The 25672-nt window shown below is 44.2% G+C and overlaps 1 protein-coding gene and 1 pseudogene across 1 annotated transcript; both read left to right on the forward strand.

Moving 5' to 3' along the window:
• The first annotated feature begins 3311 nt into the window (after positions 1-3311).
• Positions 3312-3881, forward strand: LOC130137507 (uncharacterized). The gene has a single exon (XM_056308958.1). The coding sequence runs from the start codon at positions 3312-3314 to the stop codon at positions 3879-3881; it is 570 nt and encodes a 189-aa protein (XP_056164933.1).
• A 2276-nt stretch (positions 3882-6157) lies between these two features.
• LOC115663709 (laccase-15-like) lies at positions 6158-25100 on the forward strand (annotated as a pseudogene).
• Positions 25101-25672: the final 572 nt, after the last annotated feature.

The raw sequence follows: 25672 nt of genomic DNA on the forward strand, positions 1-25672 counted from the left end.
GTAGACCAAACCAGACCTGGTCAGCCTTGGTTAGGGGCATTTGACCATCTCACCCTTGCATTATTGGAGGAGAATGAGCCTAGACCATTGGATTAAAGGGCAAATTATCCAAACCCTTGGATTGTTGACACATGGACTCCACTCACCCAAGTTTGACCACATTTGACCTTCTTCTTCTCTCTCCTCAGTCTCTCTCAGCTCACGTTCTCTCTCCCGAGCAGCCTCACGATCGTCCTCTTCACGCCGTTCTCTGCCCGTATGCTCCGCCGGCCACTGTTCACGCCGGAACAACCGCGCCGCCGAAGGCCGCCGACCTCGAGCCGCCGCACAAGACACCCCCGGCACCGCCCCCGGCCTCCGTCGACCAGCCCCACCCCCTGCGCATTGTCCGCCCCACGCAGCATTTGCTCCAGCGAGAGAGAGAAACACCGCCGGGTCTTCACCTCGCCGGCACCGCGCCGCCGTCCACCGCCGTGCGCCGCCCCGTCGACCACCTCGCCTCACCGTCTCTCTCCACCATCCTCAGCCCGTGCGCCCAGCAGCTCCCCTGTTTCGGTTGTGTGTGTGGCCGTGAGCCACGCCGGCGCCGCCATGACCGCCGGCTTGCCCCCGGAGCGCCGCCGTCGATTCTCACCGCGTGTCGGTAATCGGCTGCCCGCTCCCGTCGCCTCGAGTCGATTTTAGGCGAGTAAAAATCCCTAAACGCCGAACTAGTCTATTTATGCGATTTAGGGGTAAATTTAGGGTTAATTAAGCTAAATTATGGCCTAATTAGGTGTATATGTGTGTGAGCTGATTAAGGGACCTAATCAGTGCCTAATGAAGTGAGTTAGAGGTGGATTATGGCCTAATTGGTGTTCTGCCCTGGTACTGTTCATACAGTACCGAAATTGTGTAGTTTGCCTAAGTGTTTCACTAATTGGGTTCAATTGCTAAGGACTTTGAATTGGACATTTTGGGGACTAATTAGGCTTAATTGAGGCTTAATTAAGTATATTTGATTGTTGGGTGATTAGGGTTTGAGACTAGAGCCTAATGAGGGTGTTTAATTGTGGTTTAGTGGACAAAATGTGTCCTCCCCTGGTACTGTTCATTCAGTACCGAATTTGTGCAAATCGTCCAAGTTGAGTATTTAATGGATGATTATTTGATGGCAAGAACTTAGGCATTTTAGGGGTTGATTAGGACTTGTATAATCCTATTGAATGACCCGAATTGGTGAGAATGGTTATTGAGACCAAAGTGCCCAAGGCGGGCCTTAGGCGCATTGAATTACCTTGGAAAGGATTGCGCGGATAAAATGTGGAGTTCTTGAACTAGAATGAAATTGTTTGGGAAAGCCGGGAATGAGTGGCATAAGTCTAATTTGATCATAATTATGCTTGGTAAATTTGATATCAGGATTTGGCTTGAATTCCCGAACATATGTTTTGTAAATCAAGTTGTGATTGGTTGAAATTGAGTGAAACGATGTACATGCTTGAGTTATATTAAATTGTGGCCTTCGGGTCGGGCCTTCGGGTCGGGCCTTCGGGTCGGGAGGAATTGTGGCCTTCGGGTCGGGCCTTCGGGTCGGGAGAAATTGTGGCCTTCGGGTCGGGAAAAATTGAATATGTTTTATATTGATATTAAAAGTCTAACCTGCATGGCGGAGTAGTGAATTGGGCTATGGGCCCGGGTGAACTTATATTGATTGTTCTACTGGTTCAGTGATTTATGTGTTTTATTTACCCTCTGGAGGTGCACATTAGCCTAGTTTAGGATTAGTGGTTTTTACTTGCTGAGTTTTCTCACGGTTGTGGTAAAACCGACTTTTCAGATCTCCCGCCATGAACTTCGACGATGCACCGTTACGCTTTGGGATTCCCCACCATATAGAGCGTACGCTGACCGTGCACCCCGTGGGGAACGGGGAGAAGTACTATAGACACTATGCTTTAGTATGGGTAGACGTAGGCTTAGCTCACTTTGAGACTCACGAATACCTAGCCTGGTGTTTCCGGGATCGTTTTGGAGTAGAATTCGGTCCCATCAGGTCCGCCGACGTCCCGTTTGTGGGAGAGGGTCAGCTAGATATTCAGTGTCCAGACGGTGATGTAGTAGATGTTGATATGGAGGGCAATCCTGATTCTGAGGTTGAGTACGAGATTGTGGAAGAAAAGGAAGAGCACGAGGAGCTTGGTGGATTAGCCTTCGAGCCGGAGATAGTCGATCCAGCTCCAGAGCAGGTGGACGCAGAAGCCCCTGAGCCTATGGACATAGACGAGTACGATGAGCAAGACCCTGAGCCAGAGATAGAGTTGGAGGCCATGAGTTCTGAGGAGGATCAAGAGCAATTCGAGAGTTCTTCGGAGTCGTCGGGTTTTGATCCTGACTGGGTACCGTAGGTTAGATATCAGTATAGGAGTGAGGGTCGACACTTTTTGACCGTACCCCTCCGGTAGTTAGTTGACACCCCTAGGTCACCGATCCCTTTTTGTTCGTGGCCTTTTGATGTACCTTTTTGTTTATAGATGGATAATGTATATGGGGGTTTAATCGATCGTAATTTGTTTTCTCTTGCCACTCATGGTTGCTTTTAAATTGTCTGGGTGTATATGTATATTTATTATATATACGTCGTTTCCGCATGAGGCGTGTTTTCTCTGATTTGGGTTTCGGGTCGGTGACGTAGCCTGGGAGCGTCGCACTACTATTTCGACCTATAAGCGGGATGCTCATCCTTCGTGGGGTACGGGGCGTGACATCCCAGTCCGAAGTGGTATCAGAGCAAGGACAGCTCGGTCCATTCTGGTCGAGCCTTGGAGTGATAAGGAGGAGTGACCATGGGTAGCCATAGGGTGACCTAGTGTGCTAAGTGTACCTCCAGATTGCTTGTGTTTGAATGTTGTGGTGATTATTTGAACCAGTATTATGCAGGTGCGGCAGGATCCAAGGTAAATGTGCGAGTTCTTGGGTGAAAATTATGTGCCGTTATGCTAGCTGCATGCTGAGTGTTTCATTGCTTTTGTATTGATACCTGCCTAGGACTTAGACCGGATTGTTTGGTTTAGGTCTCTAATTTCTGGACGGAATTATATTAGGTAGTTGAGCACTCAGATTTGGAAGGATGAGCAGCGAAGGAGGAAGTGTGAGAAGATTCCCAAGGAGGGGCACAGGAAAAGGAACTAGAGGTGGGGGTCGTGCTCGAGTGAGAGCTGTAGAAGACCTCGAGACGGGTGTTAGAGCGGCAGGAAACCCCGGAGTCAATGCTGGAGCTGCAGTAGACCCCAGAATGGAATAAGTGATCGAAACCCTAAGAGAAATAGGGAATGTCATGGGCAGACAGGCCCAAGATAGAGCAACAGTCATTTGCTGAGGCTGCTGGGGCTGCAGCAGCCGCTGCCATCAATGGGAATCAAGCCCAAGTCCGGCAAGCTCAAGCTCAACCAATGGTAGCAGCTAGACCAATACACCAGTCGGTGGAACAGTTTCTTAAGCTGAAACCGCCCAAGTTCACGGGCAGAGGTGACCCAGAAACCGCCCCACGTTGGGTGGAGGAGTTGGAGAAAGCATTCGACTTGTTAGGGTGTACTGAGGCAGAAAAGATTTCGTTGGCGACCTACCAGCTGCAAGATAATGCGCACGACTGGTGGAAGGCAGTTAAGGATAGAGTATTTCCAGAAAATATGGAACAGACCTGGACAATTTTGGTTGAGCATTTCTATGGGCAGTTTTTCTCAGAAAGTGCCCAGGAGAAGAAGATGGCGGAGTTCATGAGACTTCGTCAGGGGTCGATGACAGTAGTTCAGTACGAAGCAGAGTTCACAAGACTGTCCGATTCGCCTCAAGGATGGTTGAGAATCCGCTGGATAAAGCTCGAAGATTCCGGGATGGACTGAAGTCGGATCTTCATACCCAGATGCTTTTACTGAATATCAAAGATTACAGAGAATTGTATGAGCGAGCCCAAACGATGGAGCGAGATCAGATGGAAAGGACAGCAGCATCGGGTTCAAGGTTTAATCAGAATCGGGACAATCGTCGCTTCGGCAAGAAGCCGATGGCTAGCAATAGACGGTTTGTTCCACTTCCGAGAAGGAATATAGGGAAACCCGGCCAGACGCCAAATAAATTCGGGGCTTGTTTTCGTTGCGGGAGTTTGGGACACCAGATAAAGGATTGTCCCCAGCAACGACCTTTAAGACCCCCAGGACAACATCAGCAGCCCAGAGTAGGAAATCATGCCAGAAATCCCCCACCGGCTATTCAAGGCAGACCACCTGCACAAGGACGGGTATACGCAATGGCGCGTAAGGATGCGGAGGACGCGCCAGGCGTGGTCACAGGTACCATCTCTCTCTGTGATCATGCTGCCTATGCGTTATTTGATCCCGGGGCAACCCATTCGTTTATTTCAGAACAGTTTGTTAGATTGGTTGGTCTGGAGCCTATATTACTTGCAAGCATGTTATGTGTGACGATCCCATTGCATGATAGGGTGTTAGTATCATTGGGGTGCTTGGGCTGTAAAATCGTGATTGGGAATGTAGAGGAAAGGATTGATTTGGCTGTGTTAGCCATGTATGATTTCGATGTGATCATCGGTATGGATTGGCTGACGAAGCAGAAAGCCGTTATGGATTGCGGCAATAGGACAGTCCAATTTAATCCGATTGGACATCCTAGGTTTGAATTTCAGGGAAACCGAGGAGGAACCTCAATCCCTTGGATCTCCTCAGTAGAGGCAACTGAGATGCTCGAGGAAGGTTGTGAGGGATATTTGGTTAATGTTAAGGATCCGACCTTAGCGGAACCCAAGTTGGAAGAAATCCCTATTGTGTGCAATTTCCCCAAGGTTTTCCCTCAGGAATTGCCAGGCTTACCGCCAGAACGGGAAGTGGAGTTCGTAATAGAATTGGCCCCAGGTACTGAACCGATTTCTAAGGCCCCATATCGGATGTCCCTATCGGAGTTAAAGGAGTTGAAAGTCCAAATGCAGGAACTGCTGGATAAAGGGTTCATTCGTCCTAGCGCGTCTCCATGGGGAGCGCCAGTCCTATTTGTGAGGAAAAAGGACGGGACGTTGAGATTATGTATAGACTATCGGCAGTTGAATCAGGTGACTATAAAGAATAAGTATCCACTGCCCAGAATTGACGACTTATTCGATCAATTGCAAGGAGCGTCAGTGTTCTCCAAGATTGATCTACGGACCGGGTATCATTAGTTAAGAATTCGGAAGGAGGATATACCCAAGACTGCATTTAGGACGAGGTATGGGCATTACGAGTTTACAGTCATGCCATTCGGTTTGACGAATGCCCCTGCAGCTTTCATGGATCTGATGAACAGAGTTTTTAAGGAATTCCTGGACCAGTTCGTCATTGTGTTCATTGACGATATTCTAGTATACTCGAAGAGTCCAGAAGAACATGAAGTGCATTTGACTGAAGTATTACGGACGTTGAGGGAGCACGCACTTTATGCGAAGTTCAGCAAATGCGAGTTCTGGCTTAGCAAGGTAGCATTCCTTGGACATATTGTATCGGGAGAAGGAATATCTGTGGATCCAACTAAGATTGAGGCAGTGCTCAAGTGGCCCAGACCGACATCAGTGACGGAAATCAGGAGTTTCTTGGGATTGGCCGGTTATTATCGACGTTTCGTGGAAGGATTCTCGTTGATAGCCATGCCATTAACGCGATTACTGAAAAAAGAGGTTAAGTTTGAATGTGATGACAAGTGCGAACGAAGCTTTCAGGAACTTAAGCACAGACTGACAACAGCTCCAGTCTTAACTATTCCATCTGGACCAGGTGGATTTGAGGTCTACAGTGATGCTTCACTCAGAGGACTCGGTTGTGTACTAATGCAACATGGAAAAGTAGTTGCATATGCGTCACGTCAGTTGAGACCACACGAGTTGAACTATCCGACGCATGACCTAGAGTTGGCTGCCATTGTTTTTGCACTTAAAATCTGGAGACATTATTTATGTGGGGAAAAGTTCCAGATTTATACGGATCATCAGAGCCTCAAATATCTGTTTTCGCAAAAAGAGCTAAATATGAGGCAGCGTAGATGGATGGAACTTCTGAAAGATTATGATTGCGACATCATGTACCACCCTGGAAAGGCGAATCGAGTGGCGGATGCGCTAAGTCGCAAATCAAGTATGGCGCATATGATGATCAAGGAGTGGACGTTATTGGAAAAGCTTCAAGACTCAGAATTTAAATTTGAATTAGGCCATGTGTCAAATCTGCTGGCTACTTTGAGAATCGAGCCGGAGATTCAGACCAAGATTAAGGCGCTGCAGTCCACGGATCAGGAAATTCAGAAAATCGTGGAAATGGATGTCGCTACAAGGAAGCCAGATTTCCAAGTATCAGATGATGGAATCCTGAAATTTAGAGGACGATGGTGTGTACCTGATGATACTGAGCTTAAGGAAGAGATACTAAGAGAAGCTCATCGCAGCAATTACAGTATCCACCCTGGCAGTACGAAAATGTACCAGAATCTACGCCAATATTATTGGTGGAATGGAATGAAGACGGATGTGGCCAGGTATGTGGCTAAGTGTTTGACATGTCAGCAGGTAAAGGCGCAACACTGTAAACCTGGAGGACTGCTGCGACTGTTGGAAATTCCCGAGTGGAAATGGGAACACATCACCATGGACTTTGTAACCGGATTGCCGAGAAGCCAAAGAGGGCATGATTCCATTTGGGTGATTGTGGATCGACTTACGAAGTCGGCACATTTCTTAGCTGTACGAAAGGATTTCGAGCTGGAAAGGTATGCAGAACTGTATGTGAGACAGATCGTTAGACTGCATGGAGTGCCGGTAACAATTACATCAGATCGTGACCCGAGGTTTACGGCGAATTTTTGGAAAAGTCTGCAGACGGCCTTGGGAACAAAAGTGCAGTTCAGTACAGCTTACCATCCACAGACTGACGGTCAATCAGAAAGGACGATTCAGACCCTCGAGGATATGTTAAGGGCTTGTGTATTGGACTTCCAAGGTAAATGGGAAGAACACCTACATTTGGTAGAGTTTGCGCATAATAACAGCTATCAGCAAAGTATCCAGATGGCCCCATTTGAAGCCTTATACGGCAGAGCATGTAGGACTCCTGTGTGCTGGGATGAAGTAGGTGAACGGAGTATTACTGGCCCATAGTTGATCCAGCAGACAGTGGAAGTTGTCAAGATTATCCGAGAAAGGCTGAAGACAGCTCAAAGTCGCCAGAAGAGCTATGCCGATCGGAGACGACGACCTTTGGAATTCCAAGTTGGAGACCATGTATTCCTCAAGGTGTCGCCTATGAAAGGGTTATCACGATTTGGCAAGAAAGGGAAGCTGAGTCCGAGGTTTGTCGGACCGTTCGAGATCTTAGAAAAGATTGGCGATATGGCGTACAGGCTTGCCCTGCCACCTAACTTGTCCCAGGTACACAATGTCTTCCACGTGTCGATGTTGAGAAAGTATGAACTAGACCCGACACACGTTCTAAGATATGAAGAAATAGACGTGGACGACATGGTGTCGTACGTGGAGAGACCAGTCAGAATTGAAGATCGAAAAGATCGAGTACTACGGAATAAGACGATTTCGATGGTCAAGGTAGTCTGGGAACACCATGGGATGGAAGGCGCTACATGGGAAAGCGAGGAGGCCATGCGACGTAAACACCCCCAGTTGTTCGAGGAACAAGTTTAGAGTACAAATTTCGGGGACGAAATTTTTATAAGGGGGGAAGAGTTGTAACATCCTGAATTTTGATCCGTTATCGGGACCAATAAAGCGTATATTAATTCTCGTGTGATTTTAGTGAGTCTCGCCCGGACTTGATCAATCACGGGATACTAACCAAATGGGAAAGGCTAAATAGGAACAGGTACGTGGACCGAGAAACCGATCGCGATTGGACACTGATTTCGAGAAACGTCGAGAGAATATCTTGAGCCAATATGGGCCGATCTTAGGAAGATAACGGATTTGATACAGTTAGTAACGTACGATTGGATCGCGGGTGATTCCGCACGACCGAAAGTACGCCTGACAAACAAATCCCAAATTTTATCCGAATGATCGCGACCCCCGGTACTAGTGATAATCTCTTACCTTCTCTCGAGATTTGAGACTATCGAGACTCGGACAGTTTTAGGTCGATACGCGTAACACCTAAATAGCCACCCGTTAGTGAGAGATCCTAAGATTTCAAAACGAGCTATTTTGATCGCGATATTGAGCCGAACTTCGATATCAAAATTTCAAGGGTAATTACGACTATTTTGTATGACGGACGTCAGTTTATAGTGGCCAAGTAAGTTTGGGACAAGAACGGCTGAAAATAGGAATTTCGACAAAAATTGGGGAAAATTACGGTTTTGCCCCCGTGGGCACCGGGACTGGATTCGGAGGCCGTTTGAGGTTATTTTTCACGGCCAAGGTCATTTTGGAGTGGCCACGTACATTTAGAGTGGTTTTGGACAAAAACGGGAATTTCGGCAAAAATTGGAAAAATAATATTATTTTATTCCCGGGACTTCGCAGGAGATTTTTGAAGGCTTAGAAAGTGGATTTCGCGAATCCGACACCGTATTATGTCTCCCATGAACATATAGGACCGGTATGGACAAAAATTGAAATTTCGGTCCGGGATAGGAAAATTACGAAAATGCCCCTAGGCCATTTTAATTTATTCCGAAATTTGGATAAATTTTGGGGACTAACTAAGGTTAAGTAGACCAAACCAGACCTGGTCAGCCTTGGTTAGGGGCATTTGACCATCTCACCCTTGCATTATTGGAGGAGAATGAGCCTAGACCATTGGATTAAAGGGCAAATTGTCCAAACCCTTGGATTGTTGACACATGGACTCCACTCACCCAAGTTTGACCACATTTGACCTTCTTCTTCTCTCTCCTCAGTCTCTCTCAGCTCACGTTCTCTCTCCCGAGCAGCCTCACGATCGTCCTCTTCACGCCGTTTCTCGCCCGTATGCTCCACGCCACTTCGTTCACGCCAGGAACAACGTACGCGCCGCCGGAGGCTCGTACAGCCTCAGCCAGCCGCCATAAAGAACCCCCCCAGCACCGCCCCCGGCCTCTAATTTCGACCAGGCCCCACCCTCCGCATTGTCCGCCCCACAGCAGCTGTTCCAGGTGAGAGAGAGAGAAACACCGCCGGTCTTCACCTCGCCGGCACCGCGCCGCCGTCCACCGCCGTGCGCCGCCCTCGTCGACCACCTCGCCCTCACCGTCTCTCTCCACCATCCTCAGCCCATGCGCCCAGCAGCTCCCCTGTTTCGGTTGTGTGTGTGGCCGTGAGCCACGCCGGCGCCGCCGTGACCGCCGGCTTGCCCCCGAAGCGCCGCCGTCGATTCTCACCGCGTGTCGGTAATCGGCTGCCCGCTCCCATCACCTCGAGTCAATTTTAGGCGAGTAAAAATCCCTAAACCCCGAACTAGTCTATTTATGCGATTTATGGGTAAATTTAGGGTTAATTAAGCTAAATTATGGCCTAATTAGGTGTATATGTGTGTGGGCTGATTAAGGGACCTAATTAGTGCCTAATGAAGTGAGTTAGAGGTGGATTATGGCCTAATTGGTGTTCTGCCCTGGTACTGTTCATACAGTACCGAAATTGTGTAATTTGCCTAAGTGTTTCACTAATTGGGTTCAATTGCTAAGGACTTTGAATTGGACATTTTGGGGACTAATTAGGCTTAATTGAGGCTTAATTAAGTATATTTGATTGTTGGGTGATTAGGGTTTGAGACTAGAGCCTAATGAGGGTGTTTAATTATAGTTTAGTTGACAAAATGTGTCCTCCCCTGGTACTGTTCATTCAGTACCGAATTTGTGCAAATCGTCCAAGTTGAGTATTTAATGGATGATTATTTGATGGCAAGAACTTAGGCATTTTAGGGGTTGATTAGGACTTGTATAATCCTATTGAATGACCCGAATTGGTGAGAATGGTTATTGAGACCAAAGTGCCCAAGGCGGGCCTTAGGCGCATTGAATTACCTTGGAAAGGATTGCGCGGATAAAATGTGGAGTTCTTGAACTAGAATGAAATTGTTTGGGAAAGCCGGGAATGAGTGGCATAAGTCTAATTTGATCATAATTATGCTTGGTAAATTTGATATCAGGATTTGGCTTGAATTCCCGAACATATGTTTTGTATATCAAGTTGTGATTGGTTGAAATTGAGTGAAACGATGTACATGCTTGAGTTATATTAAATTGTGGCATTCGGGTCGGGCCTTCGGGTCGGGAGGAATTGTGGCCTTCGGGTCGGGCCTTCGGGTCGGGAGGAATTGTGGCCTTCGGGTCGGGCCTTCGGGTCGAGAGAAATTGTGGCCTTCGGGTCGGGCCTTCGGGTCGGGAGAAATTGTGGCCTTCGGGTCGGGAGAAATTGAATATGTTTTATATTGATATTAAAAGTCTAACCTGCATGGCGGAGTAGTGAATTGGGCTATGGGCCCGGGTGAACTTATATTGATTGTTCTACTGGTTCAGTGATTTATGTGTTTTATTTACCCTCTAGAGGTGCACATTAGCCTAGTTTAGGATTAGTGATTTTTACTTGCTGAGTTTTCTCACGGTTGTAGTAAAACCGACTTTTCAGATCTCCCGCCATGAAGTTCGACGATGCACCGTTACGCTTTGGGATTCCCCACCATATAGAGCGTACGCTGACCGTGCACCCCGTGGGGAACGGGGAGAAGTACTATAGACACTATGCTTTAGTATGGGTAGACGTAGGCTTAGCTCACTTTGAGACTCACGAGTACCTAGCCTGGTGTTTCGGGATCGTTTTGGAGTAGAATTCGGTCCCATCAGGTCCGCCGACGTCCCGTTTGTGGGAGAGGGTCAGCTAGATATTCAGTGTCCAGACGGTGATGTAGTAGATGTTGATATGGAGGGCAATCCTGATTCTGAGGTTGAGTACGAGATTGTGGAAGAAAAGGAAGAGCACGAGGAGCTTGGTGGATTAGCCTTCGAGCCGGAGATAGTCGATCCAGCTCCGGAGCGGTGGACGAGAAGCCCCCGAGCCTATGGACATAGACGAGTACGAGGAGCAAGACCCCGAGCCGAGACAGAGTTGGAGGCCATGAGTTCTGAGGAGGATCAAGAGTGATTCGAGAGTTCTTCGGAGTCGTCGGGTTCTGATCCTGACTGGGTACCGTAGGTTAGATATCAGTATAGGAGTGAGGGTCGACACTTTTTGACCGTACCCCTCCGGTAGTTAGTTGACACCCCTAGGTCACCGATCCCTTTTTGTTCGTGGCCTTTTGATGTACCTTTTTGTTTATAGATGGATAATGTATATGGGGGTTTAATCGATCGTAATTTGTTTTCTCTTGCCACTCATGGTTGCTTTTAAATTGTCTGGATGTATATATATATTTATTATATATACGTCGTTTCCGCATGAGGCGTGTTTTCTCTGATTTGGGTTTCGGGTCGGTGACGTAGCCTGGGAGCGTCGCACTACTATTTCGACCTATAAGCGGGATGCTCATCCTTCGTGGGGTACGGGGCGTGACATGACCTAGTTAGGAATGAAACCTTAAGCTGCTTCAACATTTTTGTTGATGATTGAACAAGGTTAGGTACCGAAATGATACTAATTGATTAATTAGTGTAATCAAGTCCCCGGACTCATTAAATCTCTGGTCCGTAGAAGTAAGGAATTTCTTCTATGCTTTACTTGGGTACCTAATCGACCTACCAAAAATTGATTAGTAGAGACTTATAGATAAAATTGATTTGCATGTTAATAATTTGAACCTAAGTCATGAATTGATGTGGCTTTGGGAGAGTCCAAGTTAGGTTTAAACTTTGTAATCCATCAGCCAACCCTAGATGGTGCACCGTATGGGGAAGTCGCGACATTTGTTGCACCTAATTAAAAGACTTTCGACAAAGGGACTTTTCTCGACGATTGGTTTGATGGTTATGACTACAAGAGCTTGATTATATTGTCGTTTAGGTCTTCTTCGTATTGAGAGATTTATAGTCAATCACTTTCTCCTTTTAAATATAGCTTTATGATAGTAATTACTAATGATATTCGATGGGACGTATCACTAAATATCTCATTCATTTCAAAAGACCAAATACCTTAAACAATAAATTCAATGGACATACTTAAAAGACAAATGTCTAAACGTGATTTTTTTTGTTTGCAATATAATTTGATAATACCTTTTTATGAGAGTAATATATGAAAAAGATACTTCTTCCAGTAATGCGCCTATACGACTAATGTTGGCTCATATGCTCCGTATGAACGATTGGCTTTGAGTTGAATCCGAAGAGGGAGAAAATAATTTATGATCTAAGGCTCCGTTTGTTTTGTAGAAAATATTATATTTTCCTTATTTTCTGATTTTTGATTCGCTTAGAAAAATGAGTCAACAGAAAATATTTTTCTAATCAGCGGAAAATCTATACTTAAATTTAGAAAAATAATTTTCTTTTCAAAAATTAAAAATCATTATCCAAAATTTGACTACGCATCTACTAGGGGTGTGCATGGTCCGGGTGGGCGGTTCCCACCCCGGAACCGTGGACCGCTCGCTACAGGACTGGTTCCAAAAATTGGAACCGAGAACCGCCCGTCGGTTCCATGGACCCGCCCGAGAACTGGATTGCCGGTCCGGTCCGGTCCGGTTCTTGGGCGGGTCCACGGAACCGGTCTCAACAAGTTTTCCTAGACAAAAAAAAAATAAAATCTATGGACCAACATCGGATCAACAGAACAAAAGGAAAACAACATAACTTTTCATACAATTCCTACACTATGATCGATTATATTAATCACATCATCCATAAATCAAGTGGGTACCCATTAATTATTGGGAAAAATGACCAAGGTATCCTAACTACACAAGAGCTTCAGACATGATAACAAATTTTCTTCTTTTTTTTTTAAATTTTTTTGGTCAGATTTTTTTAATTAAAAATTTAAAAAATAAAATATATTATTATTATATTACCGGTCCGGTCCGGGTGGGCGGGTGGGCGGTTCCACACCGGGAACCGGCCCAAACAGTACCGGTTCCAAAAAATTGGAACCGGGAACCGAACCGGTTCCCTTGGGAACCACCGGTTCCTGGCGGTCCGGGCGGGTCCCGGTTCTTTTGCACACCCCTAGCATCTACGCCGACCAAAGAGTTATGCCGAATAAACAATCATAGAAATTCGTGGTGGCCCGAAAATATAGCTAGAACAGCCCAGCCATGTCGCCTCTTATGTCATGGCGATTGAACAATCCTAGAAATACGTGGTGGCTCGAAAAGGATGTCAGAAGATTACATAGACTCCAATCACATGCTTCTCATTGGGTTCCATGCATATGAAAAATAATAATAATAAGCAAAAGAAAACAAACCTAAACCTAAAATGGAAATCAAATGGACTGGTCAGGATAATTTGTAGGTTTGGTACGAGACCCGACTCACCCAGGCTCGTCCAATGATCAAGTTTGCTTTCTAGATATTGTCCATATGAAGCCCATTTACCAATTCAATTGTTAACAAAGTGGTGAGTTTGGCATGAGGAGTAGCATATTGATGATGTTCTATTAATTCTCTACATCGAGAACTACATTCGGGTGGTTGCAGTGGCAAGCGACTGTTTGTGGCGGCTGAGCTTAGGTGACTACCCTTTAATTTTTGGGAAAAAGGCACAAAAAAATCTAAAATTATGCCTACCGTGACACATTTATCCTCAACTTTTTTTGCAATATTAAAAACCCTAAATTATGCCCACTTTAACACGTATACCCTGAATTTTTTTCTTGTGACATTAAAAGCCCAAAACTTGTGCCTATATGATACATTTACCCTCCGTCAAAGTTCCTTTAAATTTTTCAGTCAAAACAATATCGTTTTTATTTCACTTAAGCCATGCGGGCACCATGTCAACACTGTTTGCTTTCTAGTGTCCATGTAGGTAGATTTTTAACAGTTCTCACAGACAAAATTTGGACGAAGGGTAATCGTGTCGCACAAGTACAGATTAATGATTTTTTATGCACGGAAAAAAATTTAGGATAAACATATCATAGTAAACATAATTTAATATTTTTAATGGCTTTTGCCCTTAATTTTTGTAGTAAGGATTTCTACATTTGGTGTGTGGGAGAAAAGTATGGGATACTGTAAAGAGAAATAGTAAAACTAAGAATAAATGTACAGTACTGCTAAAGTGAGGTGTGAAAATTGTAATTTTAAAAGTAGAGAGATGTTTTTGGTATCATGATCAAAGCTCAGTTACGTTTTTTGTATTTTCCCTAAAGTATTTTAGGCACGAATATAAATTCATTATGGTGTAACCAATAAATCTTTTTTGCAAATAGATCACATGAATGTCATAGTAATTATTTAATCAATTTGTGTCTTGAATAGGATGTATGTACACCCAATGATTGATCGCACATATGTGGTGCGACCGTTAAATGGGGATTCTGATCAATCATTCTTTCTATCAAGATACAGTCTCCCAATCATTTCGACCGTCGATCCAATCGAATCTACGTTTGGTTCTAAAATTTACAACGAAATATATCAACAACTGATATAGTCAAAACACTCACGGAATAGTATTAGAGAATTCCTCATTTGTAAACATCATTATAAGGTGATCAATTAATCATTTCATGAGTGTAGTAAATGCACAAAACTGGATCTAGTGTAGGCATAAAAATACAAGCACAACACAAACACACGGAGGACTAAACTCTAATCTCCAGCCATAGTTGCCCAAGATAAGCCTTTGATGACGTACTGAAGATGCCTTAGATTGAACCACGCACAAACAAGCGCACAAACCATTTAAATTGATATAACTTACATGGTATTTAGTGTCTTCTAATCTATTTCATGAACTTTTGGAAAGCCCTTAAAACTGCTGGAGAATCCCGATTATAGTTATTAGCTAGCCTAGATACCGGTGACCTTGTCTCACGTGACCCTGAGCAATGCCTCTTCCATCGAGAGAGACATGAAAATGCGAATCTTATCTATGCACTACAAAAAAACTGGATTTTTGCCACGAAAATTTGCGACGAAAAAATTTTCGTCGCAAATTTGCGACAAATTTTCCAACGAAAAGTAAAATTCGTCGGAAATTAATGACGAAAAATTTTTCATCGCAAAATTCGTTGGAAATTTCCAACGAAAAATTTTTCGTCGCAAAATTCGTTGGAAATTAGCGACGAAAAATTTTTCGTTGGAAATTTCCAACGAATTTTGCGACGAATTCAAAAAAACCCGGTATTGTTCGGCATTTTTTAAATTCGTGGGAAAATTCGTTGGAAATTTCCAACGAATTTTCCCACAAATTTCAATTTTCCAGGCAATTATTTTAGTGTGTACAATTTTCGTTGCAAAATTCGTGGGAAATTTCCCACGAATTTTGCAACGAAAACCCTACTCCTTCCTTATTCAACATTTTCGCGCTCATTATTCCCGCAACGATTCTCAATTTCCACTCTCTCTCTCTCTCTCTCTCTCTCTCTCTCTCTCTCTCTCTCTCTCTCTCTCTCTCTCTCTCTCTCTCTCTCTCTCTCTCCGCGATCGACGCCTCCACCTGCTCCACCGCGTCCGCGTACTGGTCGGCGCACTCGCTGAGGCACTGCTCCACCGCCGGGCCCAAGCTCCCCCCGCCGCCGCCGAGCATCTGGCCGATGAAGGGGGTGGTGTTCGTCGCGTTCACGGCGGCGAGGCTGAGTGCGACCGCCGTGAGCGAGGCCCTCGCCATGGCGGGCGAGCTCGAGCTCGCTTAGATCTGGGCGAGTTCTGGGCGACCTCGAGCTCACCGGCGACGAGGCTGGGCCTCGCCGGCCATGGCGAGGGCCGAGCTCGCCATGGCCGGCGAGCTCGAGGTCGCCCAGAACGCTCGCCATGGCCGGTAAGCTCGAGGTCGCCCAGATCTGGGCGACCTCGAGCTCACCGGCGACGAGGCTGGCCCTCGCCGGTCATGGCGAGGGCCGAGCTCGCCATGGCCGGCGAGCTCGAGGTCGCCATGGCCGGCGAGCTCGAGGTCGCCCAGAACTCGCCCAGATCTAGGCGAGCTTGAGCTCGTCCAGATCTGGGCGACCTCGAGCTCGCCGGCGGCGAGGCTGGCCCTCGCCCGCACGATTTTTGTCACGACGAAACTAATTTTGCCACGATTTTTAAACCAAAAATTTTTTTTGTTGGATTTCCAAATTTTTCGTTGGAAAAAAGTTGTTTTTTTTGTAGTGTTTCCAACGAATTTTCCAACGAAAAAAATTTCGTCACAAATTTCCAACGAAAATTGAAATTTTTCGTTGGAAAAATTTGCAACGAAGAATTACCGACGAATTTTTTTTCGTTCGAAAATTCGTTGGAAATTCTTTTTCCAAATAATTTTTTCCAATTTGTCGTTGGAAAAAAGATGTTTTTCTGTAGTGATGACTTGTCCAAGATTTAGCTTTGACTATTTAATATTATGAGACTCGACATCACCCTTTTGATAAAGTATTCTCAAAGCATGATAATGTGACAAAGTGGACTACATTAAGTGTATTTCCCAAGAGAAAGATTCCAACATTTTGACTAATGAAAACGGTGGATTCCACGTGAATCCCGCATAATCAAATCGGCGGTGCGTGATCATTTTAAATCATTACTCGATTCAACGAATAATTCCACCTTCAAGCCCGAGACATCGAAAGTACCAATCCCATTGGAGGAAGGTCACTGAAATATGTGGCATGTGTATCCATGAATTGTCACGTGTTTCAATTTAAAAATGCTCACCCGACATTCTAAGGTTGTTGTCTGCGCGGCATTTACCAGATGATTGTCAGCTGACTCGTCGGGCGTGCCTCCATTGCTCATACTTTGAAATGAAGAGAGCCCGTACGAGCTCACGACCAGTAAATGGAAAGAGAAAGAGAAAAGTAGAACTAGTAGAGCGTTGAATGATCGTGAACATCTCCAAATCATCATCCAATGCCTCGGACACTTTTTTTTTTTTGGTCGAAAATGCCTCGGACACTTTTCGTCGGTGTGATCTTACTTTGTCTAGGAATTGTCCTCCTCGGAGCTCAAGCTAATAATGTCCACTACTACAACGCGTATTGAAACATGGGAATGAAGAGAAGGGAGAGTCCGTCCATATGACCATCCCTATTCTTTTCATTTACGTGAAGTAAAGCAATGATAATCCTTCACTTACGTCTTATTTCCTAGATAAGTATGTAAAATAAAAAGGGTTAATACCATGAAAAATCTCAAACTGGTACACTTATGACAAATTTACTCAACACTAATTTTTTTACTACCAAAGCCCCCCTCCCAAATTGGTACACAAGAGAAATTTACCCTCTTATAGTTTATGTTAAATTTCACCGTTAAATTGCTGAGTTGAATGACACGTGACAGTTGACGGATGTACCAGTTTGCGTTTTGACCTCCGTTTATCACAGGTATACCAGTTTGTGATTTTTCGTGGTAATAATCTAATTTAACGGAAACTAACTGTCGCGACCGAACTCCCGAGCCCTTTTTTAAACACCATGCAATAAAAGGGGGGCTCGCCTGGTACGTGCTAAGTCTAGGTTCGGGACTTAACTCGGGCCCTCCCAAGCCCATACCATATCGCGACTTAGGGTTTAAGTATTTAACATGCAAGTGGTTTATACCAAGGAGTCGCCACTAATCGATTTGGGGTGGGCCGATTAGAAACCCAAATAGGGTGATGGGAGAATCACCCTATTCCTACGAACCAGAGATTAACTGATTCGGGGACTTGGTTACACTAGTTGGATAACTAATGCCCTTTCGGTACCATTTTACCCTATTCATTTCTGAAAACATTTGTCAGGCAATTTGGATTGATTTTAGGACCTTTCTCCTAACATGTGAGGTGATCAAGCGAGTGCATAATCAGGAACGATCAGCAGTCAGGAACACAGCAATTCATGCAGCCTAAGGTTCTAACCTTAACTAAGTCAGATGACATTCAAAAATACAACACTCATGTAATTGTATTAAAAATATGCATAACAATACAACGGTAATAAAAACTAACATGCAAAATACTACCGCGTAACCTCAGGCTTGTCTAATTTAAACAAGACAAAAAACATGCATAATAATACAATAAATTAAAACACTTAGATATAACATAAAAAAAAAATTTAATTAATTAATTAAATTTTTTTTTTTTTTTTTCGAAAGAAAAAAAAAATAATAATAATACAGAAGAAGGAAAAAAAAAATTTAAAATTTAAATTTTTTTAAAATTTTTTAAAATTTTTAAATTTTTTATTTTTTAAATAAAATAAAATAATAATATAATATTAACCGGGTCGGATCCGACCCGGGTCAACGGATCCGACCCGGGCGTTGACCCGGGTCGGATCTGCTGATCCGGGTCGGTCGGATCCGACCCGAGTCAACGGATCCGATCCGAAACGTTGACCGGGTCGGATCTCCGGATCCGGGTCAGGCGATCGGATCCGGGTCCGATCGGAACCGACCCGGATCCACGAAACCGACCCGAATTGATTAATTCGGGTCGGATAATTGGATCCGGGTTGGGTCTGATTGACCCGAATCGATGAACCGGCCCTGAACCGGTTTTTGAACAGGACCGGACCGGTTCAGCCGGTGTCCAAGCCTCAAACTCCGGGGGCCACTGACCGGACGAAAATCCGGCGATTCGCCGGATGTTTCGTCCGGCCAGTGGCATCGTTCTCATCAGCTCATCGAGCTGAGGAGTGTTTGATGCCCGGTCGCCGGGGAACCGGCCTGAATGATCGCCGGCCAAGCCCCGATCGGAACTCGTCAAACCGGACGCCGATCGGAACTTGGCCGACGTACCCAGATCACGATTCGGGTTCCCTCTGGTCCCTGATGGTCTCCTCAACACTTACCTGAGTCGGTTGAGTCACCGTTCGGCCCCCTACTCTCCGACGAAGCTCAAACACAAACCGAGCTCTGTGAGACAATTTGACAAACGGTTGGCGGGCATGACAATAATAGAGGCATTTTGGCCTCCTCCGGCGACTCGGTCCGCTCCGGCGACTGTGGCTCACTTCCGACGGCGAGTGGGGACCGGGAACGACATCGGTATGGGCCGGGATTCGCACGAAACGGCCGGCGCGAGTCCCGGCCCAACCACGCCGGAAAACAGGGGAAAACAGAGGCGGTTCTCGGCCGGGGGGCTCACCGGTCGACGGCGCGTTCTGGGGGGTCTCCGGCTGCTCCGTAGGCGACGGTGACGCTGCTGGTTCTCCTTCCTGCTCCGGCGTGGCCTCGGTTTGCTCCCTCTCTCTCTCTATTCTCTCTCTGTGTTTCGCCGGAAATGGCCGACCGGGGCTGCTTCCGGGGGTTGCCGGTCGGCTTGCTGGTGACGACGAGGCCGGCTGGGACCTGCAAGACCCTCCGAGGCTCCTCTCTCTTCTCGGTTCACGCTCTCACGCTCCCTCTGTATTTTTCTCCAAAATGGCCGACCGGGACTCTCTCTCTCTCTCTGGCTTTTATAGGCGGCGACGACGCGTCTCTCTGCCTCTCTGCGTCGGCGTGACGACGGCCTGCACCGGCCTACGCCACGCCACGACTTTCGTGGCCATTGCAGGCCGGTGCAGAGCAGAGGGGGGGGTCGGTGCAGAGAGGGTGCAGAGAACCGAGAGGGAGGAGAGGATAAGGGAGAGGGGAAATGGGGAGGACGGGACTGGCCATTAATGCCAGTCCCGTCGGCGTGCTCATCCGGCCTTCCTCTGGCCGGACAGCGACGGCGAGAAGCGGCGCCGCCGTGCGTCACGCTTCCGTCGAGCACAGAGGCGAACAGGGGCGGCGAGAGCGACGGGGGGGGAAGAAGGAAGGAGGAGGGCCGGGCCGGGCCAGGCCCAACCGGCGTGGGGAGAAGGAGAAAAGGAGAAGAAGGCGGGTCGGGCCCGCATGGGGGAAAAAACGAAAAGAAAAAGGGCCGGGCCCGGGGGAAAAAGGAAAAAGGAAATGGGCCGGGTCGGCCCAGCTCCGACCCGGCCCGACTCGAATTTTTTTTTTTTTTTTTTTAATTTTTGTTTAAAATATAAGAAAATATGCTCTAATAGGCCCTATTAATGCACATATGCCTAATGTCTATATGCAATGCATTTAAATAGAAATATTTTTTTGTTTTAGGAATTAAAGAAAATTAATCCCTAAATTTTGTGTAATTAATTTTGGGCAAATTAAAAATAGGTGTCAACACTAACATAGGGTAAATTTGTCACAAATGTATCGGTTTGGGGTAAATTTGTTATAAGTATACCAATTTGGGGTTTTCGGTGGTCAAAAAAATTAGTTTGGGGTAAATTTATTACGGGTGTACCAATTTAGGGTTTTTCGTGGTCAAAAGCATCATCTGCTTTTGATCCCACCGCTGCCGAGGTTGTCTTCCCCCTATATAAGAAGTGAGAGAAAGAGAATCGATCGAGGCATTGCGCACTGAGCTTCCGGAAAAAAAAATCCTTAAATGCACTTGGTATACGTGAACCTAATTCACATACACCATTAGAAAAGGTGCGACACATTTAGAACACGCATCTTGTAGCAACGAGTGTGAGTTGGAGTCCCATGGACTGTACTTTGCCGGAGCCTCCACGTGAGCGGACGACGTAATTTCTTCACTTTTGTCACCATCACCAAGCAGAGAATCAACGGGATGATCGAGTTCTTTTCTTTCTTTCTTCTTCTTTTTTCTCCGTTGTGGACCATCACTAGGTAAATCGTGAAAGAACATCTAGCAGAATTTGTATTTGGGGACCCTATAGAGGGACCTGCCAACCTATCGGCTAAACCTAGTACATGATGATTGTTTGATTTTCCGCATGTGGAGATTTGATCGTTCGGTAACATGTACATATTTACACAACGTTCACTTTTTTTCACGCAGCTGAGAGAAATCAATGTCACGAATAATTGCACAACCACAAAGTGGTGAATGACAGTCTTCCTGGGCCAACGATTCGCGTTAAAAAAGGCGATCTTGCGTATGTGAAGGTTCATAATCAAGGACTTCACGGGTGACACTCTTCACTGGTACTTTATCCTGTTCATCTTGTTCCAAATCTTTTATTGCTCTCTTATTGTTAGTTTGAGATGCGATAGACAACTAAATCGAAATAAGTGCACGTTGGAGATGCAAAATAGAAATAAACTATAAGTGAAGCGATGTTGTATCTCGGATTATATTTCTCTACTTGATGACGAGACTATTTTTTTTTTTTTGGTAACTCAGGGAACCCCCGCACGGCCGACAGCCGGGGAGTAAACCCTGGGGGCGACACGTGCTAGCCACCACACACGTGCCACCGGTTAAGTCACCCTGCGGCGCCCGGGATTCGAACACTCAACCTTTTGCGAGAGGAAGAGTGCGCGCTCCAGCAGCGCCACCCAGGCGGGTGGTATGACGAGACTATATTTCATCTTAAAAATGTGCAAAAAAGACATCCAGTGTTGTAATGCAAACAAAAGCTGTCTAGCTCGTGGGGTTCATTTATAATGTGATTGAATTCACTGATTTGTAGGCACGGGGTGACGTAATCGCAAAATCCATGGGCAGATGGTCCGGAATATACTCAATGTGCTATCCCATCAAAAACAATATTTACGTATGGAATGAATTTCATTGAAGAAGAATGAACTGTTTGGTAGCATGCCCACAATGTTTGGTGACGTAACCGCAAAATCCATGGCCAGATGCTCCTGAATATATTACTTAATGTGCTACTCCATCAGAAACAAATTTTAAGTATGAAGTGAATTTCACTGAAGAAGAATGAAATGTTTGGTGGCATGTCCACAATGAGTGGACAAGATTTACCTACATGTTGCTATTGTCATTCTACCACATGAAGGATCACTATTTCCATTCCATACGCCAAATGGAAAACACGAAATCGAGCCCGGTACATGCTCTGAAGATTTCTTATAAGACTCCTTTGGACATAAACCTAGAGGCTAGGAATAGAGTGTTGTTTCATAGAGGCTAAAAATATGACCTAGAGGGGGGTGAATAGGTGATTTCATGAGATCTTGACTAAATATTGTGCAATTAAATGAGTCAAGATGAATATGATCAACAATAAGTAAAACTGAGTGTGAATATGATCAGATTATGGTAATATCTAGGTTATCAAGTGCAGTTATTTTATCAAGCAGTAAATAAGTATGAGCACAGAGATAGAAAATTTTACTCATAGAACTTATAGTGGTTCGGCTTAGTGTAACCCTACGTCTACTCTTCTACGTTGACAACTTATTGGTTGAATTCCACTAGAAAAATCAATGAGAAATTATAATAGTAAGTGCTTCTTCATACCAAGTACTTCTCCTCGAAGTTGTTGATGCTTACACACAAGCAAATAGGGCTCTTTATCTCACACCAAGGCACTAACTATCACACTGCCAACACTTCTCAACTGATTACAATTGTAAGCTCACAGAAGACAACTAGAATTTGTAAAGTTCTCTCAAACTTTGGAATTGTTTTCTTTCAATCTATCTCTCTCTTTAGCTCCTGGGTCTTCTTTTATAATCGTCAGCCCAAAACTTCCCGGTGTGTAATCTTCTACGTGGATCAATCTCCATGCTAGCTGTTAGACAATTGACAAGAAGACTAGGGTAGCCATTGAGTTAGAACAATTAGAGATCCTAATGATTTGCTCACCCATACAAACAAATCTTTGTTTCCATAAGTGAAGTTCTTCAACTATAGAAAGAATCTTGCCTTCGGGATGATTACCAATCTATTAAGATATTTTGTATGATTGAATATTTCCGCAAAGATAATCTTAAGATAGAAAATTAATCAATACCTTCTTAAGATGGAATCCGTACCATTATCATAAGCTGTAGAGATATGAGATTAAATATCTCAAAATAATGGTCTTGAAATATGTGACAAGATTGTCATCACAGGTAGAACAAGTATTCTGCTAATATTCAACAATGCATTCCTCTATTGATATTCAAGTATATATTTGATAATATTTAGTATTTACCTTGCTGATATCCAGCGTCTTCCTTACTAATATTCAGTGTCTGTCTTATTGATAATCAGATGAAACCCTTGATAATATTCATTCAGAAATTTAGCTGATATTCAAATAGCTCACTTTCTGGTATTCATGCAGTTCACTAGCTTCAGGCTTCTTGGATATGATCAATTGTTCTTACCAAGATAGTTTGGCAGTGATAATATGTAGACATAAAATTTTGCCTTTTCAAGTCAATATAAATTTTCATTCCACTTGTTCACATAGGTTTTTCAGTCATAGAGAATCCTTTCAGCATGTATATTACCCGAAACATAAACACTTATCGCATTTATCAAGTCTGACATAAACCATTAATAGTTTTGTCATCTTCAAAAAAATATAGGGGGTTTTCTCAATATTGTTATATCTTTGAAATCATTACATCTCTTTATCTTATAGTGAAGATCAGATTCCCTAATTAGAATGATTAAAGTAATTTGATTTCCCATTTCCTTTCACAATTTGCAGGTTCTTGGTATAAAGAAGGAACTTTTCTAAATTAGCGTTAGAGATGGAGTTGTCTATAGGCGGTCTTAATGTGACTAGTTCAATTAATTACATTTTTTTTTTTTGTCTATCCTACTCTAACTCTCAACTCACTCTTAGACTTTTGTCCTGCCTCTTTGTAGAATGTGGGAGTCGAAACCCATATCTAAAATATACTGCAAACTTGGTACTTATTGACTTTTGTGTTAAAAAGTAAAACTAATACTTTCAGCATTCCTTATCTGTCATAAATCTAACTTGCATTCGAATTACATAGACGTGTTGGACCAAAAAAAAATTACATAGACGTGTGTGATTAAGCATCAAATTGTCTAGATTGAAGGCATCATAGTTTTTCCACATATTCCATTTTTGTTATATTTTCATGCTATTAATTTTAAAGAAACAAACCATCACTTGTTTGTTGATTATGTAAGACCAATCTCCTCCCCATAGTCAACGCAGGGGTCAGGTCATAAATGTTCTTTCTCTATTGATGGTCACAACATGACGCTGGTTGGAGTGGACGGAGCATACAATGACAAAACCAATGGTTGTCTCATATCTAATGATAGAACCTGAACAAACGATCAACGTATTAGTTGACGCAAATTAATCTACACGAAGGTATTACATGGCAGCTCAACGGTTTTCATGTGAAGACATGGATTTCTCTAAAGTTTCCCACCATGTTCCTACGGCGATCCTCTACTATAGTGCTGCAGCGAGTTTCACACAACTGAAGAACATACGGTAGACGTCCCTCACAACGTGATGACAAGGATGGTCATCACAACTTCCTTCAATGGCGTGTCATGCCCAGATGATTTGTGTTATTTCGGTGATACGAAACTCGCCACAACTCTATATAACGTAAGTTGGGAGTGTACATCACAGATTTTCCCGATCTTCCTCCAGTTATGTATAATTTCACGGGATAAGATTTGTCGAGCAGTCTTGACGAAGCTGCCGAAGGGACAGCCGTAAAAGTGCTAAATTACAATGAAAGCTGTAGAGATAGTTTTCCAAGAGACTAATGTGTGGGAGGGATCAGCAAATCATCAAATGCATATGCATGGATATAGCTTTTCTGTCGTTGAACTCGGCTAAGGAACTTTCAACAACGAGACAGACCCTGAAGTCTACAATTTGGTCGATCCGCCTAAAGTCAATACATTTGGAGTTCCTAAAAGAGGATGGGTTGCAATCAGATTCAGGGAAAATAATCCAGGTATTTCTTGTACACATTTATTACTTATTTTCACGTAATTTAACGTATTTGGACCAAAATACAATTTTTTGTCTTAGAAAAAGAATTCCACGACTAACATTTGAACATCGTATGTGGCAGGTGTTTGGTGTTGTTATTGTCATATAGGCCGACGTATGAGTTGGGGAATGAACATCGCTTTTATAGTGAAAAATGGGGATACGGAAGAGACAAGTATGAGGCCACCTTTTTCCTATACGATCGAAGGACAATTCCTTTGGTGAAACAGATCGGAATTTAAAAAGTGACGTATCATATACAAGCATCGGGTAGAATCATTTGGCTCCAGGTGACAAGTGCATGTTCATACAGTGTCCCTATCATTTCAACCGTCGATCCAAGCAAAAGTGTGTTTGGTTCTAAAATTTATAACAAAATATATCAACATTTGAGATAGTTAAAACAATCACGGAATAGTACCAGAGAATTCCCCATATGCAAACATCATTATAAGATGATCAATTAATCATTACATGGGTGTAATTGTTATACTAACCTGTATCTAGTGTAGGCAAAAAAATACAATCATAACACAAACACACAGCGGATAAATTGCAATCTCCAGCCATAGTTGTCCAAGAATAAGTCTTTGATGATGTACTGAAGATGCATTAGATTGAACCCCGTACGAACAAGGGAACAAACCATTCAGATTGGTACAACTTACGTGGTACTTTGTGTCTTCCAATCTATGTCTCAGGAACTTTTGAAAAATCCTTAGATTAATGGAGAATCACAGTCGGATTTATAGGCTAAGATTAAGGACCTAATTACCTTATTTCACATGAAACTGATTAATAACTCTTCCTTCGAGAGAGCGTAAAAAATGCAAATGTTATCTATGA

This window comes from Syzygium oleosum, unplaced genomic scaffold (genome assembly GCF_021117445.2).
Source record: "Syzygium oleosum isolate NSW1041296 unplaced genomic scaffold, Sole_v2.1 Sole_v2.02, whole genome shotgun sequence".
NCBI lineage: Eukaryota > Viridiplantae > Streptophyta > Magnoliopsida > Myrtales > Myrtaceae > Syzygium > Syzygium oleosum.

Coding starts and splice junctions, on each gene's coding strand:
- LOC130137507 (XM_056308958.1), top strand. CDS start 3,312: ATGTCATGGGCAGACAGGCCCAAGATAGAGCAACAGTCATTTGCTGAG.